The sequence below is a fragment of the Chelmon rostratus genome, chromosome 10, assembly GCF_017976325.1.
Source record: "Chelmon rostratus isolate fCheRos1 chromosome 10, fCheRos1.pri, whole genome shotgun sequence".
Taxonomy (NCBI): Eukaryota; Metazoa; Chordata; class Actinopteri; order Chaetodontiformes; family Chaetodontidae; genus Chelmon; species Chelmon rostratus.
The window spans coordinates 27,887,550-27,913,861 of record NC_055667.1 but is presented as its reverse complement, the minus strand read 5'-3'; the positions used below and the strand labels follow the sequence as shown (position 1 = coordinate 27,913,861).

General features: G+C 44.5%; 1 protein-coding gene across 3 annotated transcripts in view; it reads left to right on the top strand.

Annotated features, from left to right (window-relative positions):
- dnmt3bb.1 (DNA (cytosine-5-)-methyltransferase 3 beta, duplicate b.1) overlaps positions 1 to 22,307 on the top strand; it is a 33,880-nt gene extending 11,573 nt beyond the window's left edge. For 2 of the 3 annotated variants that reach the window (XM_041945105.1, XM_041945108.1), the window contains exons 3-22: positions 4,354 to 4,504; positions 5,443 to 5,528; positions 5,683 to 5,820; positions 7,587 to 7,730; positions 9,464 to 9,622; positions 10,046 to 10,153; positions 12,138 to 12,279; positions 12,394 to 12,516; positions 12,794 to 12,838; positions 12,964 to 13,043; positions 13,334 to 13,446; positions 14,111 to 14,294; positions 15,128 to 15,212; positions 15,355 to 15,500; positions 17,571 to 17,661; positions 18,033 to 18,181; positions 18,465 to 18,550; positions 18,646 to 18,715; positions 18,797 to 18,915; positions 19,053 to 22,307. In XM_041945105.1, the coding sequence (XP_041801039.1) occupies positions 4,354 to 4,504; positions 5,443 to 5,528; positions 5,683 to 5,820; positions 7,587 to 7,730; positions 9,464 to 9,622; positions 10,046 to 10,153; positions 12,138 to 12,279; positions 12,394 to 12,516; positions 12,794 to 12,838; positions 12,964 to 13,043; positions 13,334 to 13,446; positions 14,111 to 14,294; positions 15,128 to 15,212; positions 15,355 to 15,500; positions 17,571 to 17,661; positions 18,033 to 18,181; positions 18,465 to 18,550; positions 18,646 to 18,715; positions 18,797 to 18,915; positions 19,053 to 19,194 (2,361 nt within the window). In that variant the 3' untranslated portion in view covers positions 19,195 to 22,307. The remainder of the gene's footprint in view (positions 1 to 4,353; positions 4,505 to 5,442; positions 5,529 to 5,682; positions 5,821 to 7,586; positions 7,731 to 9,463; positions 9,623 to 10,045; positions 10,154 to 12,137; positions 12,280 to 12,393; positions 12,517 to 12,793; positions 12,839 to 12,963; positions 13,044 to 13,333; positions 13,447 to 14,110; positions 14,295 to 15,127; positions 15,213 to 15,354; positions 15,501 to 17,570; positions 17,662 to 18,032; positions 18,182 to 18,464; positions 18,551 to 18,645; positions 18,716 to 18,796; positions 18,916 to 19,052) is intronic. The other variant, XM_041945106.1, reaches the window with a different exon arrangement.
- Positions 22,308 to 26,312: the final 4,005 nt, after the last annotated feature.

Below are 26,312 nucleotides of genomic sequence, written 5' to 3'. Positions count from 1 at the left end.
ACTAAACATTTCACACTTGACTGACACGCTCATGCTGGTGGAGGGATAAACGGCGCTCAGTCACGACGTGAAGGATGTTTCTGACCAAAAACGTCATGAAACAAACTTCATTTCTGTCGTGTTTTCAGTTTTTACTCTCTAAGAACTTGCAGCAACTGTCTGTTGGGTAAATATGAGGCTGCAGCCTGTTAGCTTAGCTTAGCTTAGCTTAGCACAGAGACTGCAAGCAGAGGGAAGCAGCTAGTCTGGTTCTGTCCAACAATAGGCCATTGATTAACATGCTGCTGCAGTGTAACAATGAGAATTTGCTGTTTTATGGATCATGTGTGTCGGCTCAGTGGAGAAAACAGGAAGTTACAGCCAAGAACAGTGAACAGTAAAAAGAAAAGAAAGAAGGTGGTTAAAAGTTGCACTCTTGTTGAGGACCGACTCTTTCCAGACTCTTTTTCTTGGGCGATGATCCGCAGTGTGAGCAGAAGAAGAGGCAGAAATGTGTGTGCTGCTAAAAGGTGGAGGGCGACACGAGACGGTGGAAGCAGATGGAGATTCTGGGAGGTGGAGACAGATGGAAATGGCCGAGGTGTCTGTGTTTGTGTGTGGGACCTTGCAGGCCGAGGCACTGAGCTGGTGTAAACATGTACTCGATGCAGCTGGTTAGACTGGAGAGCAGCAGGAGAGCACAGCTCCATATTTCACGTCACAGATGATGAAGGTCGGCGTCGCCTTCGATGAGGCTCTGCGCGTCGTGTCGTTTCATCTGATGTGGTCGTTGCTTTTATAATTTAGTTTTAGTCATCCACACATGATGATTTGTGCCTCAGAGGCAGGCACGTAAAGGAGAACACAGTGAGGGCCGTAAATCACGTCCGTCAGCTTCTGCGGCTCTCGTGATGCTTCAGAAAACCAGATCCGTTTGACATTGTTGTAAAACTACTGAACAAACTTTACAGTTTTAGTAAGACGACGTCTGTGGCAGAGACTTGAACCTGAGCAGCAACCAGCATGAAGAAACAACCGCAGCAATCAGATCGATCAGGCAAAAGACACAAAGACACAGCTCCACACATCCTTTCTTGGTTTGAGACCCAATGAGTTGCAGCGAACTGGAACAAGCTGCAGTTATTCCTGCGACCGTGCTGACAGCGTGCGCGGCAGGCTGACCAGGATTCTGACCCTTCGTCCGACTTAAGAAGACAACGTTTGACTGGCTCGATTGCTTCTAATTGAACCCAGTGCTGAATCAAAACAAGAGCCAGAGCTTGTTGTGATCGTTGACTCTCAGCTTCTGCTTTCTTTTTTTAGCTGCGTTCATCACTGGAGTGTCATTGGTCGGACTTACCTGTCAATCAAGGGGGCATGCCTTAAATCAAAAGCAGTAACAGTCACAGCCCAAATAACAAATGACCAAACCAACCAAAATCAGTGTTGGTGGAAGTTTTAGCCATCTTTTTGCAGTTATTTATGACAATATTAGTCATATTTCTACAGAATATTTTGATTTATGTTTTGTTAACTTCGCAGGATGGAAATGCTACTAATGAAGGTTGATGCATAATATAGTAACCTGATTTTCTGCACCATAAAGACGACCCTCACAGTTTTTAGAAGGTTACTGTTGGGTGACCCTGCTGACCTTTTCCTCTCTATCTCAGCCCCCCCCCCCCCCTTCTGACAACACACTGAATGCACGAGTTCACTGAGTTCATGTATTATAAGGGGAAATTTGGCATTGCAGCCACTCACACACCACACGCATTCCCTGTTTTACGACGTTTAACAATCACAAACAGCCTCAGATTTGCGGAGCTTTGCCTTGAAAAGTCAGCACAGTCTCACAGTTTTCCATCTGTTGCACAGCTGCGTCAGACTCATCATGCACAAGGCTAAAATCCCACTTTTTTTAACGTGAGCTCGGATTCATTCACTGCAGTTAGTTTAACTGCTGAATTTGTACGATCCAAAAAATATGCTCCGAGTCAGACTCCTTTAGATTTAGATATGTTTTACTTTCTCTGTGCATAGTTTGTCGACGTGTCTTGTGTTTTGTTACAAACATGAAAGAACTCACGAACGAACTAATGAAACAATAGAAACAAAAGATCTCCCCTGAAAACACGGAGGAAAATAACACTACTATGAGATTCATTCTAACCCTGACTCTAACCAAGCAACAAACAGTAGCCAATCAGAGAGATGTTGGACGGGTATTTTCTGACATTTTTCGGACGAGTGGGGTTTCGCAGCAAGGAGACAAACTGTGTTTAAATGTCCAGTGTGAGATTCAGGTGGATCTGTTGGCAGAATAAGGCAGATTGTTCCACTCAGTGCACCATGTTGCACCCGTGTTTCTACAGTAGCCCAGAAAAGACAAACCAAACTTTCATGTTTTACTGGACACTGTGCGAGAGGGTGAGGTGAGGGTAGTCAGTTCACCACTAGATGGCACTAAATCCCACGCATGCACGCATGACCATCTATGGCTCAAGAAGCAGGAGCAATTGGGAAATCCCGATGAAGAGAACGTTCTGGTTGCTCTGTGTCACAAAGGTAATGACTGGTAAGGATACTCTGACCAATCAGTGGTCTGCAGTGTTTCGCTCCTCTGCTAAGTTTACTCCAAACGGCGAATAGGAGACACATAATATTTGGATCCTTTTGTAGACAAACGTCTCTTGTCGCCTCTGATTTCAATTTTAAAGGGTTAGCCCCCACCAAATTTATATAAAGAGGGGCTCAGCTAGCTTGGAACAAAACCAAAAAAAGTACCAGGTGCTATCCATAACTACTGCTACAGAAACTCACCTGGCAGGTGTCGCGGAGCAGCTTTCCTTCACCTTCAATGATGTTAGAGATGAAGTGATGCAGAGAGGAACAGTATAAAAGCTGTCCTGCCCACCTTCAGGCCCTCTCTTCACCCCGATGATGCTGCTCACGCTAGCTCAAGAATGTGTTTCCTTAATTAAAACAACAGCCAACAGGGAGGGAGGGTCTGGCTCCATGTTTCAGAGACGTTCGTGCCCTGCAGCTTTAGCTTCAAAGTCATTTGTCTGATCAGCAGAAGCTTCACTGTGGTCAACAAAAACATCCTGATTCTTTGTTTTCCAGTTGCTTGCAGGATGTAGCTTGAACAAAGTGCTTTGTGTCAGATGTCACAGGTCAAAAGTATGCAATATACAATATGTGTGTACCAGCTGTGTTAGCCAGCACAAACTACTGGAGCTGGAAATCCTCCAAGAGGTTTTTGGAAACCGGCGATGCAAAAGCTGTCAAAAGTAATCATCTGTGGCACTTTGGGGATTAGAAGATTTGGGATGTTCAGCTGTGATTCATCAGGTTCCACACTTAGCTTAGCATTATGCATGTTGCTGTTAATATCTCATGATTACAGGAATAGCGTGTGACAGTTTAATAGCAGGCATCAAACACGTTTAATGGACAGACTGACAGACTTTATCTGAGGTTTGGGGGTTTGGGGGAATGTTGAGCGCTGATGTCATCTCGCCGTCTCTGTACTGATTGTGCAGACGGCACATCAAGCACAGCGTCATCATCCTCAGCTCCGGGTGGGCCGGCAGGTGAAGGCTGTGTGGAGTTCTGTTGTCCCTGGCAACACTTCCTGTTTGTCTCTGATTGGACCACATCTGACTGATAAGCCTTTAAGTCATTGTTCTTTATTGTTCGTTAGCTTCTTTAAGCAGCTGCTGGATGTCTGGGCTTCATTTATAATAACAGTAATAAAAGAAAGAAAATAGAATAAATTGTTTTTTAATAATATCTCAATGTTCCTCATCATAGAAACACAAGAGTTTCCTGCAGAATGCAACAATATTATAGGTTAAATGATGACCATCAGCTTTGTTATTTTAGCTTCGTTCCTGAGAAACCATCTTTGGATTGTGATGGATGAGAGCAGGCCGGTCCAAACTGTTCCAGAAAGGGTCTGCAGGTTTTCATTCCAACCGAGGAGGAGCACACCAGGCTGGACTCCTTCAATCAGCTGATCTCAGTCTTCAGCTGATAATTAGCCGACCTCTTGATTGGTTAGAACAGCCACGCGGCCCTTATATCCATCCAGTCTGGACGTGCCTGGATCAGAGTCAGTCAAACCAGAATTGACCCTGAATCCAGAGGTTAAATCATTTGAACTCTCTTCCCCAGCTTCTGTAACAGAATTGAAACTTGCTGTTTGGATGTTCCTCGCTGAAATGCACCATGGGAGACGTAGTTTAGTCTCACTTTAAGTGATGGACACAGGTTTGGAGTTGAGCTCGTTATCAGTGAACCCGATCTGATCGTCTGATCATCCTCTGTTTGGTCAGCCGGTCACCTTCCCTGTCGTCGCTCTGTCCTCAGGCGCCGGTGAACGGAGACACTCCTCCAGCTGAGGGCCTATCAGAGAACAACAGTGGTGTGGAGCTGACCAATGAGAACAGCCCTCTGACCGCGGCTGAACCGCCCTCCCCCTTCAGTCCCAAGCAGAACGGAGACGCCGCCTCACCTCAAGGTAACACGTCAGGTAACACGTCAGGTGTGCAGGAGCTCAGCGTTTCGACGGCGACACAGTTTGTGCGTCGTCTCTCGTTTTATTTGAAATAACTGAAAGCAGTATGAGTTTAAAATGCAGCACGTTGTGTCCACGGTCATGTAGTTGTCCCGTAGTCTCCAAAAACGTGCTCTTCCAGTCAGTTATTTCCAGGAAAAAGACACCATCTAGGACACCAGGGCGACTGTGAGGGGAGATAAACTGTACAGGAAATGTATTTCAACAGTTCAGTTATTTCCTACTAATGACGGTGAGAGAGAGTCTTTTTCTGCAGACCTGCTTAACATGCGACAACATTAAGCTTCTGGACTCAAACGCTGACGAATCAACATTTATGAAGAGCAACGTTTCCAATAAGAAGTGAATGATTAAATATGAACTTAAGTGGCTCAGTTCTTTCACAGCAATTTCTTGAAATCCACAACTGCTTCAGTTTCAGACTTTTGCATCTTTTTCCACAGTTATATTGATTGCTCTTATTATCATATGAAGTTAATCATGACATAGTTTTATTATGAGTTCCTCAGAAATTATTAGGAAACTGAACTGTAAGAAATAAAGTGTTTTCACACGGTCCCTCAGTGTTACTGGACCAAAACAGATTGAAACAAACGGCGTCAGGCCTGTACAGCAGCCGGCTTCACACTCTTGCTTGTTTGGAGGGTTTTTTGCCCAAATAAAACTCACACAGCAGTTGGCCTGAAGTCATGTGACTGACTGGTTGTCTTCTCTGTTTGAGGCCACAGAGACGAAACGACAGCTTCTCTCTCTGCTCTTCATCTCATGAAAATATTGAGTTTCTTTTTCTGCCATCTGTCAAACCTTCTGTTGGTGTGCTCTCTCTCTCTCTCTCTCTCTCTCACTCTCTCTCTCTCTGCCCCCCCCCTCTCTCTTTCCAGATGATAACCAGTGTTCGAGGGGAAACAGGAAGAGAAGCAGGAAGAAGTCTGAGGAGGAAGAAAGCACCTGGGACTCCTACAGCGAGGTACGACCACAGACACACACAGTCACTCCAGTGAGAGCATGTCAGTCAATTCTCTGTGGGAAAGTATGAACTCTGTGTGTGTGTGTGTGTGTCTGTGTGTGTGTGTGTGTGTGTGTGTGTGTGTGTGTGTGTGTGTGTGTGTGTGTGTGTGCAGGACAAGTCCTCAGGAGCATCTCAGTTGGGTTTGAGACAGACACCTCGACCCAGAACCATCTTCCAGGCCGGACTGACGCCGCACACGCACACCAAACCTCGGAGACAAAACCGCAAACAGGAGCACAGCACGTTACCGGTAAACACACACACACACACACACACACACACACACACACACACTCTCCACCAGTTTTTTATCCCATGCAGAGATGTGAATTCTTCAGATTTGTATAATGATTAAAAACATTAAACCAGGTGATTTTTTCCATTTGGCTGCTCAAACACTGTGTGTGTGTGTGTGTGTGTGTGTGTGTGAATCTGAACCTTGAAGCTGTCGACCTGCTGCTTACCTGCACGTGTCTGGTTTGACCCTCCAGGCTTGCTGTAGGAAAGTTAGAACAGACGGTTCAGTCAGTCGGACTTTTCGTTTTTATTCGCCACATCCTGCTGAGTGAGCGAGAGACGCGGCGTCTGCTGACGATCCGGGCCGTAAAAACACATCAGCTGTCCTTTAAACTCCACCTGTTGAGAAGTCGCCGTCTGTGCTGCTGCTCTTCCTCACTCTTCCTCTGTTTATGTTTCCATACAAATGTCGTGCAAATCACAAAACTTCTGCAGTAGAAAAGGCAGCATGAGGAAGTGTTTTCAGTGAGTATCCTGCAGAGGACTCGCTCGTTGTTTGTCTTTCATTCTCTCTCGGCTGTCGCGGTTTGGTCGGCTGTTATTTTTACTTTTTCTGGCTCTCTGGTGGTGCAGAAGCAAACAGATGGAGGGAAAGCTGCACCGCTGCATCCAAACCAAAACAAATCATCCCTTAAAATACATTTTCTAAAAATCCAAAACTCTTCATCGTCTCTACATGAGTACAAGTTTTCCACCTCGTCATACGAGCTTCCACAAACTAAACTAAAAAGTTTACTTTTTCTGCTTAAATGTGTTTAAAATGAATAAACTAGTTCTGCACTTTAAGTGGGATTTCAAAGTACTTATAAAAATATACTTTATTTGAAGTGTATTATAAGTCGTACGTAAGTGTACTTTTAAAAAGTGTAGTAAATTACAAGTACTTTTAATAATCATAAAGTGTACTTATGAAAAGTTTATGTTATTTTGTGCCAATTTAGTGAATAATAGTGAAGAATTACTCGAGTGGTGCTGAAGGCTGACTTGAGGACACGTCAGTGTACCTGAAGATGACAGAAGTCCTTTCTTCAAACAGTAAAACCAAAGTGTTTTTCACCTGCGCTGTGTTCCATTTAAACCTGCAGGTGTTTCCATTCAGGTGTGTGATTGGGTGTGTGTTAAGTGTGTTAGGTGTGTGTTTGGGTGTGTGTTAGGTGTGTGTTTGGGTGTGTGTTAAGTGTGTTGGGTGTGTGTTAGGTGTGTGTTTGGGTGTGTGTTAAGTGTGTTGGGTGTGTGTTAGGTGTGTGTTGGGTGTGTGTTAGGTGTGTGTTTGGGTGTGTGTTAGGTGTGTTAGGAGTGTGTTAGGTGTGTGTTTGGGTGTGTGTTAGGTGTGTGTTAGGTGTGTGTTAGGTGTGTGTTTGGGTGTGTGTTAAGTGTGTTGGGTGTGTGTTGGGTGTGTGTTAGGTGTGTGTTAGGTGTGTGTTAGGTGTGTGTTAGGTGTGTGATTGGGTGTGTGTTAGGTGTGTGTGTGTGTGAGGGGTTGGTGTGTGTTTGAGTGTGTGTTTGTGTGTGTGTTTTCGTCAGGGCTTGTCCTCGGGTGAAGAGAGCTTCTGAAAACACACTGAACACCACAGTTAACACTGGAGTGGGGGGGGGGGGTGAATGGAGTTCTGTAAAAAACTAAATAAATGTCACAGACGTGTCGTTTCCTCTGACTTCAGGTCAGTTTTAACATATTCCTGTCAGTGTAATGAACCTCCCTCTGTCTCTCTCTGTCAGTATGGTGGTGGTCCTCGGGGGGCTGCCGTTGCGTCCGGCGGGGTCCCAGAGGCCCCCCGTCTGGAGCTGATGGAACAAGACTCCAAGGACTCGGCCCAGAGCAGCAGCACCTCGTCCAGCGTCGAAATCCAGCCGGAGTACAATGTAAGCTGTGGTTTTAATATCTGTGCGAAGCCGTGAGTTTCCTCCAAAAGTCAAATGATGATCTCTGTGTTGGTTTGGATCCAGATGAAGATGGAAATTAAACATTTCTAAATCCATCCTTTTATCATTAATGCAGCTAGTCTGAAGGATCGTGCAGCCTTGAAGGTTTGTGGAGTCTTTGAAGGGTTTCTTGTTTGTTCAGATATTATATAAATGAATACCTTGAAAGCTCTCTGGAGTCGTAGCGAACTGAGGAGAAGGAAAAAGGGTTCAGAAAGGAAGAAGGGAGAGAAAAGAGAGAGAGAGTCAGACGGAGAGACAGAATGTTTAAAAAAGAGGAAGTGGAGGTTTGGCAGTGATAGAAAGAGGAGGAGGGTAAGTCCCTGCACAGACCACAGAGCCTCCTCCACCTGGCCTTGTGTTAGTGCAGGTGGTCACACACACACACACACACACACACACACACACACACACAGTCTGGCTGTGTTTGCTCTGTATCAATACTTTCATTCAGTCATGATGACCACCAGTCTGTGTGTGTGTGTGTGTGTGCGTGTGTGTGCGTGCGTGTGTGTGTGTGTGTGTGTGTGTGTGTGTGTTTGGAGACTCTCTGTGCATACTCATGCAGCTCTGCATGTGTGTTGTGTTGTGTGTGTGTGTGTGTGTTGTGTGTTTGTGTGTGTGTGTGTGTGTACTCTCTCACGTGTGTTTTTGTGTATGTTGATCTCGGGCTGAACTCGGTGAAGCGCAGCATCCTTTAATGGACTCAGACTCCAGGACAAAGCCTAATGGGTTTTCCTCTCTTAAGGCGGACTGAAGGATCACGTTGCCCGAGCTCAACTGGGATTTGTTTGCAAGCGCAGAAATCCCGACTGCTGTGCCGCTAAACCAGCACACACGACTTCCAACAGAGAGACAGACAGGAAGAAAAATGCGTGTCTGCAGGTTTTCTTTCAGGGTTCTGCCCACAAAAAGACTCGAGTGCAAAGCGAACAGCAGCAATACAAGAAACACCTGAGCAAACAAGGTGTTTTCAGACAGGTGAAGAGTGAAGAGTGAAGCCAAGGTGGACCCTTCGGTTTCTGCACATTTAATCCTGATTAAATCCTCGTGTTGTAGGAGGTCAAAGGTCGGGCTGAGCCGTGAGATGAAGATTCATTTCTCAGATTTTAAATGTTGGCCGACGCTCTCGTCTCTCTTCCTCTCTCCTGCTGAACGTTTGGTTTGGTGGTCCGAGAAGGAGAGCGCTCTTCCAAAAGTCTTTCATCTGACACCTTCGTCCGTTCTCTTCCTCTCACCTCTCACTCTGTTTACTGCCTTCTTTCCCTTCTTCTATTTTAGCTTTAGCTGCAGCTAATAGAAAATAGATGCTTCTTCCAAAATATCACCTTTTTCTCCATCAAAGACGGGAAAGCTTCCCGGCAGTGGAAAACGAACGTCGTTGTTTTCAGTTTCCTCCTTCTTATGTTTCTTTGCTAGAACTGGACGAGGGGTTTTTCAGCTTTTGCATAATACAGATATCAGATGTCAAACCATCAATCAAACTATTTCTCTCCTCTTTGCTCCACAGCTGCTGTGTCAGGAAAGGGAAAATGTCAAACCAGTAACTTTACTCTTCAACAGATCTACTTTCCCGCCCTCAGCCTTCGGTCACCTCGTTAAATCAAACCTTACCCTCCCTCTCTCTCCATCTCCTCTGCCTCCTACATCTGTATTCTCCCCCCTCCTCCCAGGACAACAAGGGTTTTGGCATCGGCGAGCTGGTTTGGGGGAAGATCAAGGGCTTTTCCTGGTGGCCCGGCATCGTGGTGACGTGGCGCGCCACCGGCAAACGGCAGGCCAATCACGGCATGAGGTGGCTGCAGTGGTTTGGAGACGGCAAGTTCTCGGAGGTGAGGAAGGAAAAATCAGAGCTGCTTTTAGTATTACCAGTGGCGTACACAGGGGGGGCCCAAATGTTGAAAAACACGTACTATAGTGCCCTCTTGGGAGCCAAAACGCGCTTTAAAGTGCCCTTTTGGACACCAAAACGCGCGCTAAAGTGCCCTTTTGGACACCAAAACACATGCTCAAGTGAAGTCCTTTTTGCCCCTGCCCTTCAAAAAGTCTGTGCACGCCACTGCCCCTGACCCTGACCCTGACCCCTGACCCTTGAATGTGACCTAAAACTGGATGCTCTGAAACCTCTTGGACAGCTGCTTGCCTGTAATGTGTCTCAGCATCAGTGTAAAGGGAGGTGGCCCTCCGTCATTTCTCTGAGAACTTAAATAAACGTTGAATGAACTCTGACTCTGATGCCACGTTTTTCTCTCCAGGTTTCAGCAGACAAACTGGACTCCATCACTGCCTTCCCCAAGTTCTTCAGTCAGGCTTCCTACACCAAGCTGGCGTCCTACCGCAGAGCTATCTTCCAGGCGCTGGAGGTAAGAGGCGAGGCCGTGTACGAAGCAGTTTTCTCTGGGATGGAAACCACTCCATCTTCACAGTTGTTCACTTGGTTAGCTCAGTTAGTTCATTCTTCACTCCAGGATGAAAACGTCTCAGAGGATAAAATGATGAGGTGATGACATTTTCTACCCATCAGGTCAAAGGTCATCTTCACTGTGACATCATCATGTCCCGCAGAAACTCTTTCCTGTTCGTTATTCAGCAGCGTCTCTCAGATCCTGAATCAGTGACTCTGATCTTGAACTGAGCTGATTGGTTGAACATGTGTGTGAAGCCTCCACGTTTCACAGCTGATGCTGATGTTGATCTTCAGCTGATCGTTGTTGCTGCGTGTGATGAAGCTCTCTGTCCGTCCTCTGGACTCCTCTGGACTCCTCTGGACAAACAGTCTGAGTGAAGACAGCATGTGTCTCACTGGAGTCAGACGTGTTGATATAGAGAGAAGTTCAGTTTCACCAGCAAACAGTGAACTCCTTTAATTAAACTCCTTCAGTCTTCACTGCATGTATGAAATGAGTGTGGGCAGACCTGCTGGACACTGCAGCTCCACTGGACGGCTGATCTGCCAACTCGAAGCCGCGTTTATTGATGAAAAAGAAGAAATAATAGCAGGGATTGTCAGGATCAAACCTCGCAGTGCTGGAGGCATCACATTTTAAACTACTGCAACTACTAAAGTTCTACTCAAAGTAGTAAAAATTGCTTTTAATGTCTAGAATCAACTTCTGATTGATTAAAATCACACTGACAGAAGACGATCATACTGATGTGCAAAAGAGAAAAACTGGATGGAGTCAGTTTTCCTGGCCCCTGGTCTCCTTTTTTCCCAAATTTTATCTTATCTTTTATGGAGCAGACGCACAACTACACTGCACAACGCACAACATGATCCAACACAAACACTGTGAGCATCGTTATTTAAGACGCACCAAGGATCTGCTCTGAACTGTGATCAGCTAAAGGTCAGAGGAGAGAAAGAAGTGTGAAGTCAGACCCAGTGCATTAGAAATGTGGGACGTGTGTGTGTGCCTGCCTGTGTGTGTGTGTGTGTGTGTCTGCCTGTGTGTGCATGTGTGTGTGTGTGTTTGGTGAGGTGTCAGTGGCTGATTATGTGTCCGCTGTAAAAACACCTTGTGTGGTTTCTCTGCCAAGAACACACTGGTTCACTGGAAGTGCATTTAGGCATGTTTACACCACAGCATGCGTGCGTGTGTGTGCGTGTATGTGCGTGTGTGTGTGTGTGTGTGTGTGTGTGTGTGTGTGTGTGTGTGTGTGTGTACCAGTAGCCAAGTCAAACAAACACAGATGTGTGTCTGAAAGGGATTCCTCTTCGCTATCTACTCCATCTCATCCCGTCAGTACAATCACGGAGAGGACTGAACGAGTGTCTCCTGCACAGATTATAGACAGACAGACACTATGGGGGGGGGGGGGGGCCCAGCAGGAAATATGTGATTGCACCACCGATGACAATGTTGAAACACATCAGGACTGTTCGCACTGGTCCATTTGTCAGAAAGGTGTCTCACTGTTGCTCAGGCCTGATATCTTTAAATTCTCTACGCTTCATTTTCCCAAACCCAGTTTTCATTCTGTGGATGATCTCTGAGGAGAGGCAGACAAACCATCAGTGACTGGTGTGTGTGTGTGTGTGTGTGTGTGTGTTGGACTGCAGCCCCCCTCACGCTCTGGTTTCTCTCTCACATTGATTTAGTCTCATTCAACTGAATGCAACGTGTTAATGCTTCAGTAATAATAATCAGTATAATATATATCACTGTATCACTGACAGGGGGCGCTCTGCTGCAGACTGTGCATGTTTTGCTGCACATTTTGCTGATGGTACTTTTATTCAAGTCAGATCTTACATGCAGGACTTTGATGTGTACTATACTGCTCTCTGTAGGAGATTTAGTTTGGGTCACATGGCCTCACGCTGCGTCGCGTCTCTCTACACAGATGGCCAGCATCCGCGCAGAGAAGACGTTTTCTCCCTGCGAGTCGGACAATCCAGAAGACCAGGTCAAACCCATGCTGGACTGGGCCAACGGCGGCTTCCTGCCCAAAGGAGAGGAGGGACTCAAGCCGACACACACCACCGGTGAGCGGGGCCGCGGCACCGGACCGTCCGTCACAAACTAGTCGCAAGTGTTCTGCATCCACATTTGACATTTAGCCTGGAAGTGAGCCGGTCTCTGTTTCTGTGCTCCTGCAGACAGCAACCCTCTGGACCACCAGGTCCTCGATGTGTCCCTGCCAGAGTACTTCCCCAGCGCCAAGCGGCCCAGAGTCAGCCTCTGTAAGGGCAAGGCCGCCCCCGAGGAGTCCTACAGCCGAGGTAGAGGTCCAAAGTCAGACTCAGTGTACGCCTGCGAAACGCTGCATGCAAAGTTTAGTTTTATCTCAGACTGCTGTAACTTCTGTAACTTCTGAGGACTGAAGTGTTTATTGAATATGGCTGCTGGCAGAGCTAAAGTCTCTCTCAGCTCATTAATTAAAGACTTGAAAATGCTGATGTCAGCAGTTGCAGGTTGTCTGTTAAAGCGAGGAGTGATGCTGTGACACACGCGTTACAGGAAAATAAGAAATGTGTCTTTTTGATGTTTTTCTCTCAGAACAAATGGTGAATGAAGTTCTGAAGAATAAAAGAAGTATAGAAGGTAAAGTCTCACCCTTTCACATGGTGTGTTTCCGCGCGTGTGTGAGCGATGATGAATTATTGACGGCGTCACACGCTCTCAGCTGTCCGCTGTTCGTTCATGTGTGTCTGTGTGTGTTTCGGCAGAGTTCTGTCTCTCTTGTGGAAAGATGAGGGCTGCAACCTTCCACCCGCTGTTTGAAGGAGGCCTGTGCCAAACATGCAAGGTAAACAAAACCTTATTCAGCCGTTTGTCTCGGAGTGATGAGACCGCTCGAGACCAACGCAAAAAACAACAATAACAACCACAAGAAGGAGAGTTTTGACAAGTTTCCAAAGACTCAAATGAAATAATCAGCAGCTGCAGTTCAGCCCAGAATGATTTCCCACACACACACTGACACACACACACCTGTTCAATATGAGGAGGTGAGTGTCTGATTGGTCTAAAACTAATGTGACAAAAAAGAAACCAGTAATGTCAAACTAAAGCTGCAGTAACTGTGTGTGACATCAGGACGTTTACCTGGAGATGTCCTACATGTACGATGACGACGGCTACCAGTCCTACTGCACCGTTTGCTGTGGAGGACGCGAGGTTCTGCTCTGCGGCAACGCCAACTGCTGCAGGTAGGACACACACGCACACACACACGCACACACGCACACACACACACACACACACATGCACACACACACGCACTCACGCACACACGCACACACATGCACACATGCACACACACACACACACACATGCACACACACACACACACACATGCACACACACACGCACTCACGCACACGCACACACATGCACACATGCACACACACACACACATTCACACACACACACACGCACACACACACGCACACACACACACACACGCACACACACGCACACACACACATGCACACACGCACACACACACACACAAACACACATGCACACACACACGCACTCACACACACACGCACGCACACACGCACACACACACACACACATGCACACACACACGCACGCACACACACACACACGCACACACACACGCATGCACACACACATGCACACACACGTACGCACACACACGTATGCACACACGCACACACGCACGCACGCACGCACACACACACAGACGCACGCACACACACACACACAGACGCACACACACGCATGCACACAGACGCACACACACGCACGCACACATGCACACACACACACACAGTCACACACACACACACACGCACACACACACGCACACACACTCACCCCCCCCCCCTCTCACCCCTCCTCCAGGTGTTTCTGCGTGGACTGTCTGGACATCCTGATTGATCCCGGAGCGTCGAACAACGCTCGCCACCTGGACCCGTGGCGATGCTACATGTGCCAGCCGCTGCTGCAGTACGGCGTCCTGAAGCGACGGCACGACTGGAGCCTCAAGCTGCAGGAGTTCTTCGCCAACGACAACGGACAGGAGTTTGTGAGTTCTTTGTTCTTCTTAAGAAATTTCTGTAAGATTTGCTAAAAGTTTAATGATCTGTGTGGGGAAACAGCACGAGTCATGTGTCTCCACATATCTGTGTGTGTAAATATCTGTTGTTATACGCAGCCTGCAGGTGCTGAGATAAATCTGTCGGGTGATTATTGTGTTGTATTGTTCTGAATCACTGGGTGGTTTCGTGTGGTTGTGCCTCTATAAACGATTCAAGGAAACGCTGTAAAAAGGGAACAAAGACAGAGGCGTCGTTTCACTTTACAGGCCAACAAGGCAAAAAGGCACCGTTCTCCATCTTTTCTTCTCTGATGTTTTATCTCTTGTTTCCTGTTTGAGACCCTTTTCTCAAACACAATGAATGGAAATGCACTGAAGTCAAATAGAGGAGATTTGTCACGCTCGCAGGCCACAGCCAGACTTGTCAGGACAAGCTGAGTCAGGACCAGCGTTCAGGCAGTCAGCAAACACCTGAACTGTGAACCGTGATCCAGCACAGCAGCCCCGCAGTTCAGACTGTCTGTGTGAGACTCTCATAGTTTCATACAAAGAACGAGTGAGAAGCTTGTGTGGACTTCATGAGAATATTTCTGAGGAAGAAACTCGATTGCGTCAGACTGAAGATAACTAAACGTTTTATCGTGTTGTGAGCAACAACAACAATGATTTTTCATCAGCGACAGATTTGGCAGACTTGGTTTGATGTTCCTTCAGAAAGAACGAAGCTTAAAATCCTGACAACGACTCACTCAACTCAACACTCTGACACACTAACAGGCCTCCTCCATGTCCAAAATGTGATTCTCCTGTTTGTCCTACAGGAGAAACCAAAGATTTACCCAGCAGTCCCTGCAGAGCAGAGACGACCAATCAGAGTCCTCTCCCTGTTTGACGGCATTGCCACTGGTGAGGACGAGTGTGTGTGTGTTTGTGTGTGTGTGATAAGAGACAGACACTGAATAAATTCATCTGTACTGATGTCTTAATGTAACGCAGCAGGTCATCATTCATAGTGTGTATGTGTGTGTGTGTGGCTTTGTGTTTCCAGGCTACCTGGTTCTAAGGGACCTGGGTTTTAAGGTGGACCAGTACGTGGCATCAGAGGTGTGCGAGGACTCCATCTCAGTGGGCGTCGTCAGACATGAAGGAAAGATCCAGTACGTCCACGATGTCAGAGACATCACAAAGAAAAACGTAAGAACGAAATGTCTCAAAAATCCTCATTTGAACGTTTAACACCAAAAACCATCGACAGCAGACCTCAGACCTGTTCAACATATTCAAGAGGCAGTTTAGAGCTTTTTCTACACTCCATCAAAACACACTGATCTAATATTCATGTTAGAATAAACATCTGGCTTTCATAGAAGACAGGGTTGTACTGAATCACTGAAGAAAAAAACTTACCATAAACCTGCACCTCATTTCCACCTGGTATCACGGTGGGATCTGGATCTGGATCTGTTTACACCTGGTTACACCTGGCATTTTTATACTTTTACTGAGATCAGATCTCCGTCCTCCAGAACCAAACCTGCAGCCCCAGACTCCCTGAAAAGATGACAGAGTTCTGTACGCTGGGAGAATATTAACTGTGTGAAACGCTGTCATTATTTGTCCTCTCTGTGCAGTTAATTCAGTAAACGTAAAGTTATTTCCTCCTTTGTGTAAAAACTCAGTGTCAGTTTGTCTGGTGTGTCGGCTCCTCTGCCTGGTTCACAGCAGATCAGACTTATTTCTTACTGCGTATCTTTCATTTCCACCTGTTCTGCTTTCAGTTTTCTCACAGTTGTGTTGAATAAAGCGTCTTTTGCCTCTTTCGTGGCTCAGAATAGACGTGTACTGAGAGAAGTATGAGAAAAGACGGCGTGTGTTTGCTTGTGTGAAGCGTTGATTGTCTTCCATCGTGTCACTCTCACAGCAGCCCCCGTACCTCACCACCGGTGCGGCCCGAGCGGTTGGTTGTCAGTGAAGGCGTCTCAGATGTCAGGGGACACGAATCGAGCGCACATTAAACTCTCCCGTGTTGGCTGATAGTTTGTTTCTTTATTTGAGCTCCGTGTCTCACCTTCAGCTCTGTGTCTCGCTCACACAGACAGATGTTACGCCAACACTCTGAAAACGTCTAATTCTACAGAAGATTTACAGCAGAATAGTCAACATTTGTGGGAAACATGCAATCCAGTAAATATTCATTACAATCTCATGTCTGTGTGTCAAAACTTGGTGCCAGAGCAAGGGAGCAATTAGCCTAGCTTAGCATAAAGACTGGAAGCAGATCCAAAGTTCAAAGATTTGTGTAACAACACCTGGAAAACTCACTAATGAATGAGTTCCACCTGTCATCCATCTGTTTAATCTGTGCACAAACAGCATGTGTGTGATGTAACAGCAACGATTTTGGTTTTATTTTGTGATAAATGACAGTTTATCCGCCCAGAGCAGCATCTCCTCTGGTTGCCTGGCAACCTCACTGTGATTAAAGGACTTGAGGAAGATGCTGAAACGCAAAATTCAGTTTTATTTCTATAGCACCAAATTACTAAAGTTGTCTCAGGACACTTTCCATTTAGAGCAGGTACAGACCAAACTCTTTACCTACAGAGACCCAACAGCTCCCTCATGAGCAAACACCTGGTGAGAGGGGCAGGCAAAAAGAAACCTCAAGCAGATACTTTATTGGCATGGCAACATTTTATTCATCAGTCTAGATAATAATCAACAGATTAATGAAAATAATTGTTAGTTACAGCCTCAGTGACTTCACTGCTTACTGTATTTCATGATCATTATATTATTCCTTTTAGCATTAAATATGATATCAACCATAAGTAATAAACAATCTGAAATATGCAAATGAAAATATGTTAATGATGTGTATTATGCTACAATAAATAGCAACTGTCTATATAGAAATATATCTATTGTGCAGCAATGCTAGAATGTTGCTTCTGCTAATACTATAAAAATACCAATACATAGTAATATATATACTGATAATAATATGTACTAGTATTTAGTAACAATAATTATTATTATTTATTCCAAATGTAAGATGAAACATCTGCATCCATTAAAAGTTGAATAAACCTGAATATCTGATCGTTCTCGTCCTTAAGTCTTTCATAAAGTTGAAGAAGACATAAAAAAGCAGATCATCGGTTCCTCACTGACGTGTGTCTGTTCCAGAGTCATGCTGTTTTACTCCTGCAGCAGCGTTCACTCCCTCACTCTAACACTTGATGGTGCTGTTCTGTCTCTCAGCTCCTGGAGTGGGGTCCGTTCGACCTGGTGATTGGAGGAAGTCCCTGCAACGACCTGTCAATCGTCAACCCCGCCAGGAAAGGCCTGTATGGTAGGTACCTGCCAGAGGAGATCATCCCAGACCTGCAGCCGACACCACAGATCACAAACACTACTCTTCATCTAGAGACCAGTGTATCCAAGAGTTTAAAGTCCAGTGTAATCTCTTATCACTGTAATTCCTTTATTCTGAGTTTAGTTGAATCATTTTAGACTGTTTCTGATCTTTTCCTGCTCTGTGGATACAGCTCTTTATATAAAAACGCTCACTGCTCTTGATTTTATGGCATGAATGGTTCATGAGTGTGGACTGTGGGAGGTTTTCTCTTTAAAATGTGATCTGGAGTGGCCACTGGGAGGAGTCTACATAGAGAACTGAAACAGGATGTTTTCTCGCGCTCTGATGGCGTTTTGTTGCTCCAGAAGGCACAGGGAGGTTGTTCTTCGAGTTTTACCGTCTGCTGAGCGAGGCCAAGCCCAAAGAAGGAGAGGACCGGCCGTTCTTCTGGATGTTCGAGAACGTGGTCGCCATGGGCGTCAACGACAAGAGGGACATCTCACGATTCCTGGAGGTGAGCCGCGCCGACTGTAGAGTACGGACAGGTTTAAATATCGCAGCCGTGAACCAGAGACGTCCCTTAACCAAAGAGATGTCTTTCATTCGTCCATGTAGACCAGAAGATGTGGTTCAGAATGACAACCTGTACTTTGTGAACCATGATTTCCCTCTGGATCCAGCAGTAGTTGTTTCCTGTGAGACACTGCAAGAAAGAAAGATTAAAAGCAGGAAAGAGCCTGAGAATCATTTCATCTCTGTGATGAGTTCATGATGAATGACTGTGTGTGTTCTTTCAGTGTAACCCGGTGATGATCGATGCCATCGAGGTGTCTGCAGCTCACCGCGCCCGGTACTTCTGGGGAAACCTGCCAGGCATGAACAGGTAGGAGGAAAAACTCACCTCAGAAACCTGCTGATATATATGACTGCAGTTATAGAGAATATAAGACTAAAAGTGGTTCCTCGTCCCTGTTCCAGGCCTCTGTGTGCCTCTGGGATGGACAAGCTGGAGCTGCAGGACTGTCTGGAGCACGGCAGAGTCGCGAAGGTTTGACGCCGACCGAATGAAGACGCTCTTCGCGGCTGCACGTGGTCGCACTTGTTTGACCGTGTGTTTGTTGTTTTCCAGTTTGGGAAGGTGCGTACCATCACCACCCGCTCCAACTCCATCAAACAAGGGAAGGATCAACACTTCCCCGTCCTGATGAATGGGAAGGAGGACATACTGTGGTGCACGGAGCTGGAGAGGTGAGCAGCAAACGACGAAGAGCCTTCACATTCATTACTGACGAGCTTTTAAAATCAAATGCATGAGTGATTTAGTTGAAAAGAACACTTTGATTTGAGCTGATTTTAACGCCGAGTGTGTATCGGTTACCCCGCAGGATCTTTGGCTTCCCTGTCCACTACACAGACGTGTCCAACATGGGCCGCGGTGCCAGACAGAAACTCCTGGGCCGGTCCTGGAGCGTCCCTGTCATCAGGCATCTGTTCGCACCGCTGAAAGACTACTTCGCCTGCGAATAGACCCCACCCATCACCAGCAAACCAACGCCACTTCTGAATAAACACCAGCTGGCTCCAACTAACATCTGCCACCAACCAAATTTTACAAAGAGCTGAAGTTTTCTGAAGCAGCCAGTTTCACTGGAAGTCAGTGCAGCTGGGAAACAGTAGCTGTTAGACTGTGTCCCGCCCTTTGTGGGGGCTGGTGATGATGCACTGCAGCACATAACACACACTAACACAGACATTCACAAACACAGCGAGGGTGAGCACCCTGCCTGTGGTTTATCACTACCCCATACTGGCAGAAAGAGATGCAGGTCAAAGGTCGGGTGTCTGATTCATGAAACTGCAGCCAATCAGTGTCACTGATTCATGACGGAGGCCGGCAGGCTGCTTCGCCTCTGCGGAGGTTCGGCCGAGTTAAAAGGACAAAAGACGACACCCGACTCTTCTGCTCTGCTCGATAACGTTCGGCCTGTGCAGTGATTTTAACGGCATCTCTTTTCTGTTAAAATGCCTTCGGAAGGCGCGATTTTAAGTTGACAACTAAACTCAGTAGTTTTAGAAACTAGAGCAGCAGAGCAGCTTCTCAAGAAGCTCCGATCAGACTTTTTCCAGCGGTCGCTCGTCCCGCCGTTAGCCGACGCTCGACGTGTGCGACGAGCAGGCTGCTGATTCGGCTGCTCACCTGGACTGAAACACTTCAGAGCTCACTGGAACCAAAGTCATGAGGTGGACGGCCGAAGCTCTGCTCGCTTTCGAGGCTCCCTGCTGCCCCGCAAGCCTCTGCCTGAATGTGTCTTCTCAAAAGGGTTTGTTTCATCGATGCGTCCGCAAGGCCCGGACATGTGACTGTGGGTTTCTGTCCAAATTCTGAGGTGATAAACATCCACAGCTGTACTGGATCAGAAAAGGTGAGCATCTGTTCATTCTTACAGAGACAAAACGATCATTGTTTTGTTCGCACTCAGTGCAGTGAAGCCTCGTGGGGGCTGTAGTTGTTCACTGCTAACAAAATGATCCCTTTCCTCTGGAAAAGTGATGAGATGCTGAGTTTTTCCTTGACAGTAGAGCAGTAGGTATTTGTTTAGATTCAAATATGGAAAGAAAACCTTATTACCATGTTTGAGTTTCTCCAAAGACCAGTGAAAGAATAACCTGGAGCCCCATGTGATCTCATGTGATCTAAATGAAAGAAGCCCACTGTGGGAAACTACAGCAGTGAAGCTAGTGGACCGCAGATAACCTGGAAATGAAGCAGGAGTTCAGCTTCACGTCTAGACGAGTTCATTTTTGTAGTTTTTTTGTTGTTTGTTGAAAAAAACAAAACAATAATTTCACTTTTTGTCTTTTTCTTTGAGATGAGCTCATGAGAGCAAAATCGCTTCCTTAAAAAAGAAAGAAAAAAACATTATATTAGATTATAAGATTATATCCAGATGTTTTTGTATGATAGTGTGAAGCTTGTTGTTATCCTGTTTTACTGTCACAGCGACATCTCCCTGATAGCTACGTACAAATACTTGAAACAAGCCAATGCAAAAACAGAGAATGGGTTTTTTGTCTTTTCCAACCGTTCCAGACAGGTAAGAATTAAAGAGTGACGGCATTCATCCTACTGTAGATGTTTAGATGTTGTGTTAAAAATAAAAATGTTTTAGTTTACTGTAATGACTGACTGCCAGTGTGTCCACATGCTGGAGGTCCTGGTAAAGGTCCAGATGGATCCAGGAGAGAGTGAGTGTAAAGACGTGGTGGGAAACACTGGTGAACATGCAATGCTTCTGTAAACTAGTATGACTGCATTTGTTTAAAGGAGTTTCATGGTTTCTAAAAATCTGACCGCCATGAAAATCATCTGTATGATGCTGGTTGATGCTGGTCTTTGCTCTGTGTGGTGCACGTGCTGTGGCATGCAGCATGTAGAAAGAAGTTACTGTGTTTAGCCTCAAAGTGAGAAAACAAGAGGGTGAACGTGTGGTGCACATTCATTGCCATTGTTTCCTCTAATGTAGAATTTAATACTCCTTAATAATGATAAAACTTCCAAAGTGTACGATGACTTGTCATACTGTCCGCTGAAGCACTAGCATGTTGTTTACTGGGCTGTTTATTTGGATACCAGCCCTCTTCAACAGACCAAATTCAGAAAAACTCAGTGTTTTCCTCTGAAATGTCTTTTTTTCTTTGCTTTGTTTTGATAACTGGAAGATTTTTAAATGCTGTCGGCTGTCACCAAATCATCCTAAACGGGCATTACCTCAGACAAAGGGGCAACGGTGCGTCACTCCTCCTATAGGATCTCTGTTCTGTGAATATATACTGTAGCTTTCTGCTCCCACGTGCCCTGTACACACACACACACACACACGCACATATATCTTTTTGTCACTGGAACATTTTTACACAGTGTTTTGCGTACTGTATCGATAGAAAGGTTTACAAGTGTCTGAACTCTCTTGTTTGACCAATTGCATTATTTTTTTACACAGAATGCACAAGCGTCCTTAAAGAACGTTTAGAACTGTAAGTCTCCTCCACGGTGCTCAAAAGGCCCCTTAAAGTGCCATCAGGAACCTCTCTTAGTCTGATTTTCAAGTCCTTTAAAAAGCCAAAAAGTAATTGTTTACATGCTTCATTAATACTGCTGAACTTGTTGAATGTTTTGCTTGAAAACAGTACGCAAAAAATCTTTTTTCTCTTCTTTTTGTAACTGCTTTAAGACTTTTTGTATAGAGAATACATACAGTACACGTATATTAACATAGTATAAAGCTTGCTTGACATTTGTAATGTTACAGTATGATAGAGAGCATTTAATTAGCGTATTAATCAATAGCTTTTTGATATCTTGTGTTATGTAGATGTAAACCATTTGAGTGTGTATTTGTAGGCTTGAGCGTGAATGATATCTGAGAACAGTTTCGACGTTTCCTAAAACCTTTTTGTTCTTTATCTTTCATCAGAATCATATCTGACGATTTGTTTTGCTTTTTTATAAACCTAAGCATTTTAAAACAACAGATTCTCTGCTATTTTTATACTTTATTTGAATTGTTAGTGGAAATGTTTGTGTACTTATAGCATCCTATACATAATTTTTACTCAATAAAACGCAGCTTGACTGCTAAAAAACAGCCATGTGTCCTGGGTGAAATGTTTGAAGGTTCAATAAAGGTCAGTGAAGTTGCAAGCACTGATTATTTTCATTAGTGGTTAATCCAGTAATTAATTTTTAATGACTCTGTGATTTGTTCAGTATGTAAAATCATAATAATGACAAATTCACATAGCTCATTCATTATTTATGTCTTAAAATTGCTTGTCTTAACTGTCAGTAATGCTCATAAGTACTTCAGAACACTTGAAGATGGTTGGATCATTACATGATGATGTAAATGATTTAGCAGTTATCAATATTGGCTTTTTGTTAATCAACTAGTCGACTAATAGTTTCAGTGGTAGTTAAATGATGAGAAATGTGTCTGTAGTTTACTGTACGGATTAAAATGTCCAAGGAAATTGTTTCAGAAAATGTATTTTTGAAAGCTTCAACTTCTACTCATCATCTGTATACATTGTCTATACAGTCTATATACAGCATATTTACACTATATACAGTCTATATACAGTGTAAAATTTCAACACTTCTTTGAAACCTGTCGGGTTCAGAATAAGGTAGGTTTATCTATCTGCAAAATTACAGCTGTCTCAGTAGTCTTTACAAAAACTATGATGAAAAACAAACTATGGCAAATGTAAAATAAAGATGAAACTTTATTTATCCCATAGTGGAGATGTGCAGTCTCCTTGTCTCCTGCTCAGTTTGTCTAATTTGAGTCTGTATCAGTGCAGGGCGTGGCTGACAGGTCGGGCCAGCCTCCTCTACGATTGAGCACAGCTGTGTGTGTGTTAACACAGACTTAAGGCTGTGCTAAATGCTTTCGTCAGTTTGTTACCTGCCTGTGATCAGACTTCCTGATTTTCTTCAGGTGTTCAAGTATCACCTGTTGGTGTGTGCACTCTGCCAGTCTGTTTCCCAGAGAAACCCGGACCAGTAGCCTTCTGGACTCACTGTGAACTCTTTGCCAAGTTTGGACTAGCTCGCTGCCTGTTTTTTGAACATTCATTAAATTGTTAAAGTAAACACCAGTCTCCTGTCTGCTCTGTCTGAGTGAGAAACTCTGGATCCTAATTCACTCATCATTCAATCAGCAGAGTAAAAAAGGAGAGGCAGAAAACAGAACAAGAAGAACAAATAGACAATAAAAAAGATACAAAACAACATCAACTATTGAAGGCTATGTACATTACATACAAAGAATAATAAAAAAATACTGGCAAAAAATAGTGTCCTATTGCACAGTAAAAAATACACACACACACACACACACACACACACAAACACAGCACAGGATACTTGTATATACTTCTATATACTGTACAGGATAAGATGCAAAATATCACAAATTACATTTTTTATGCCAATAAGCAAAGATCATAATCAAAGATTGAAAAAACAAAACATCAGAACTGCTCATCTAATGTAGCTGCCTCTTAGATGACGTGTGTTTAAAATAAGAGAGATAAGAGAAAAGGTAAGATAACACCTTATTAATCCCATGCCGGGTAACTTAAATTGTTACATGCGGCAAACAATACAAGACAGACAGAGGAGGATCAAAGGAGTCAATAAAAAAGTATAAAGAATAAAAAATAGAAAAACAGTTGTGTATACATACATTACATCAAGAGTATGAGAATACTTCTGCCACAAGAATTTTAAAAAATATATGCTGGCTTCAGCCAAACGGATAGCAAATACAGTTTTAATACTATTGCACAGTAGAAGAAAATATACAAAAACAATTAAAAAAAACAAACAAAAACTAAATGTATGTAAAGGATATGAGCATATGTTGGCATAAATAACATTAGTGCAAAACACAACATTTGTGATGTTATGGGAAATGGCATCAACACAGTCTTACGTTAAGTGACGCTGTTGAATAATCTCACAGTTGTTGGAATGAAGGACCTGCGATAGCGTTCCTTCCTAAAAGATTGTAGAGATAATAAGGATTTCCTGACAGAGCAGAAGTTTAAAATCAGAGTTTTGTTGGCATAGAAATCAAAGTGTATATTTATATCACAGAAGATTGCTAACTGAGAGCTTGTACATAAAAAAGACACTGGTCCCGATACAGAGCCTTGTGGAACTCTACAAGAACAAATGTCCCAATCAGAGTGTGTCCTGCCAAACAATCATGAATGTAGTCATAGTAGTATACCTATAGTAATACCAATATTATTTTCTGGTGATGTTGAGGTCAGTAGTTCCAGAGGTGAAGTTAACCAGAATGAAGAGGCTGTCAGCACAGACCTCGGCTGTTTTAATCACATCTCATGTGGTTTGATCTTGGCCTTATCACAGACAGGACAAGCAGCTGGAACAGTGATGTGTTTTAGCATGGAGTAAGATCTCAGAGAGGTTTAGCTGCTTGGCCATGAGACAGATTTAGGAGTTGAAGCATCAGATGACAGAATAAAACACAAACGAACTTTACAATAAATCAACACAGAATTTTCACTTCGATGAAAAACGCTGTCAGTCATTGGCGAGACACTCATCCTGAGTGTGTGTTGGGTTAATAAAGCGTACGTTTCAGTGTCATTACAGTAATTACCGCCTACATGTTTCGCTTACACTGCGCTGGCTCTGTCGGCTAGCGGCTAATGTATTAGCTAAAGTAAAGGACGGCCTTGGCGCAGCTACAATTGAATAGGTTAAGTTTAGCTCAGGAAGTCCTGTTAACCGCAGCCTAGTTAGCTCAGCATGCTAACAGAGTTAAAACATGACTTAACATGACTTAACACTGTGGTTGTGAGCAAAGTATACACGTTAGCTGTTACGTGACTTACGTTATTTTTGAATACTGTCACATAAGGAGTGCAGACTATTAATTTCGTTATATTTTCAGCAACTTATACCACATTACATTGCCAATCGCCCGTTATTTAGATCGTTAACTGGCGAAGCGGTTATCGAGGCGGTAGCTTAGCCGGGGGCAAGGGGGCGAGGGGAAGGTTTGGAGGAGCTGGCGAGTCTGAAACCGGTAGTTTAAATACGCACAAGGAACGAAACACAGGGGGTGAGTACGCGATGTTTTCTCGACCGCATTCTGAATATATTTGCCAAACATTTAAGCGCAATGCTGACATAAAACCCCAAGATCCGACTTACTACTGAAACTGGAGGTTTATTAGCGCAACTGTGCGACTGAATTAAGTCACGTACTGCCGGCGCGTGTTAACTTACATCGTGGTGTTGTGAGTTGCATTAACGTTAGCTTATGCTTTAGCTAACTATGAGTAACTTTAGCTGCGCTGGCTAATGGCTTTACGTGTTTTATCTAATGCTAAGCTCTAATCTAAGTGTAAACTCGTTCCAAAACTAGTAAATAATAAGTAATTTGGCTAACTCGTGAGATATTCATATAAATTAGCTAGCTTCTGTCCGCATTTGACTGAAGTTTTAGATGGGTTTTGTAAACATTTCACGCAATCATTAACGTTAGTTGCGGACTGAATCGGACATGAAACAGCTGGTAGTTAATATAAAGTCCCAGCGAATACTTTTATGAACAAGCAGTTTTTGACATATGGCAAAAGTTTAGAAGATTACGAAAGTCATTTTGTGTAACTAATTATAACTTTAAGTGGCGGTTGTACTTTCGTTGTCAAAGCTAGCGCATGGCCTGGGGACGTAACAATAGCGTTTTCAGTTCACTGTTTTCTGGCATTGTTTACGTGGTGTCCCTCCACTAAAACATTCCATCATTGCTTCTCCTTCGGCTAATGTAAAGTACTTCCTGTTAACAGCTGATCTGAGCTCGGTTTTTTGTGCCTGACAATGGTCTGATCCCGCTGTATAATCTGACTCCGTGTCAGTTGCCGGAAATAACATGTGTGTTGTGGAACGCTTCTGTGTCGATTCCATTGATTCTATTGGCCAGGACGATACCCGCTCAAATGTGACGTGTTGCTGCATTGGCCGCAAATGGTTCTATTCGCCCCCACAGCGTGAGTTAAAAACAATATCTCAAAATACAGTTAATTCATATACCTATCCTAAT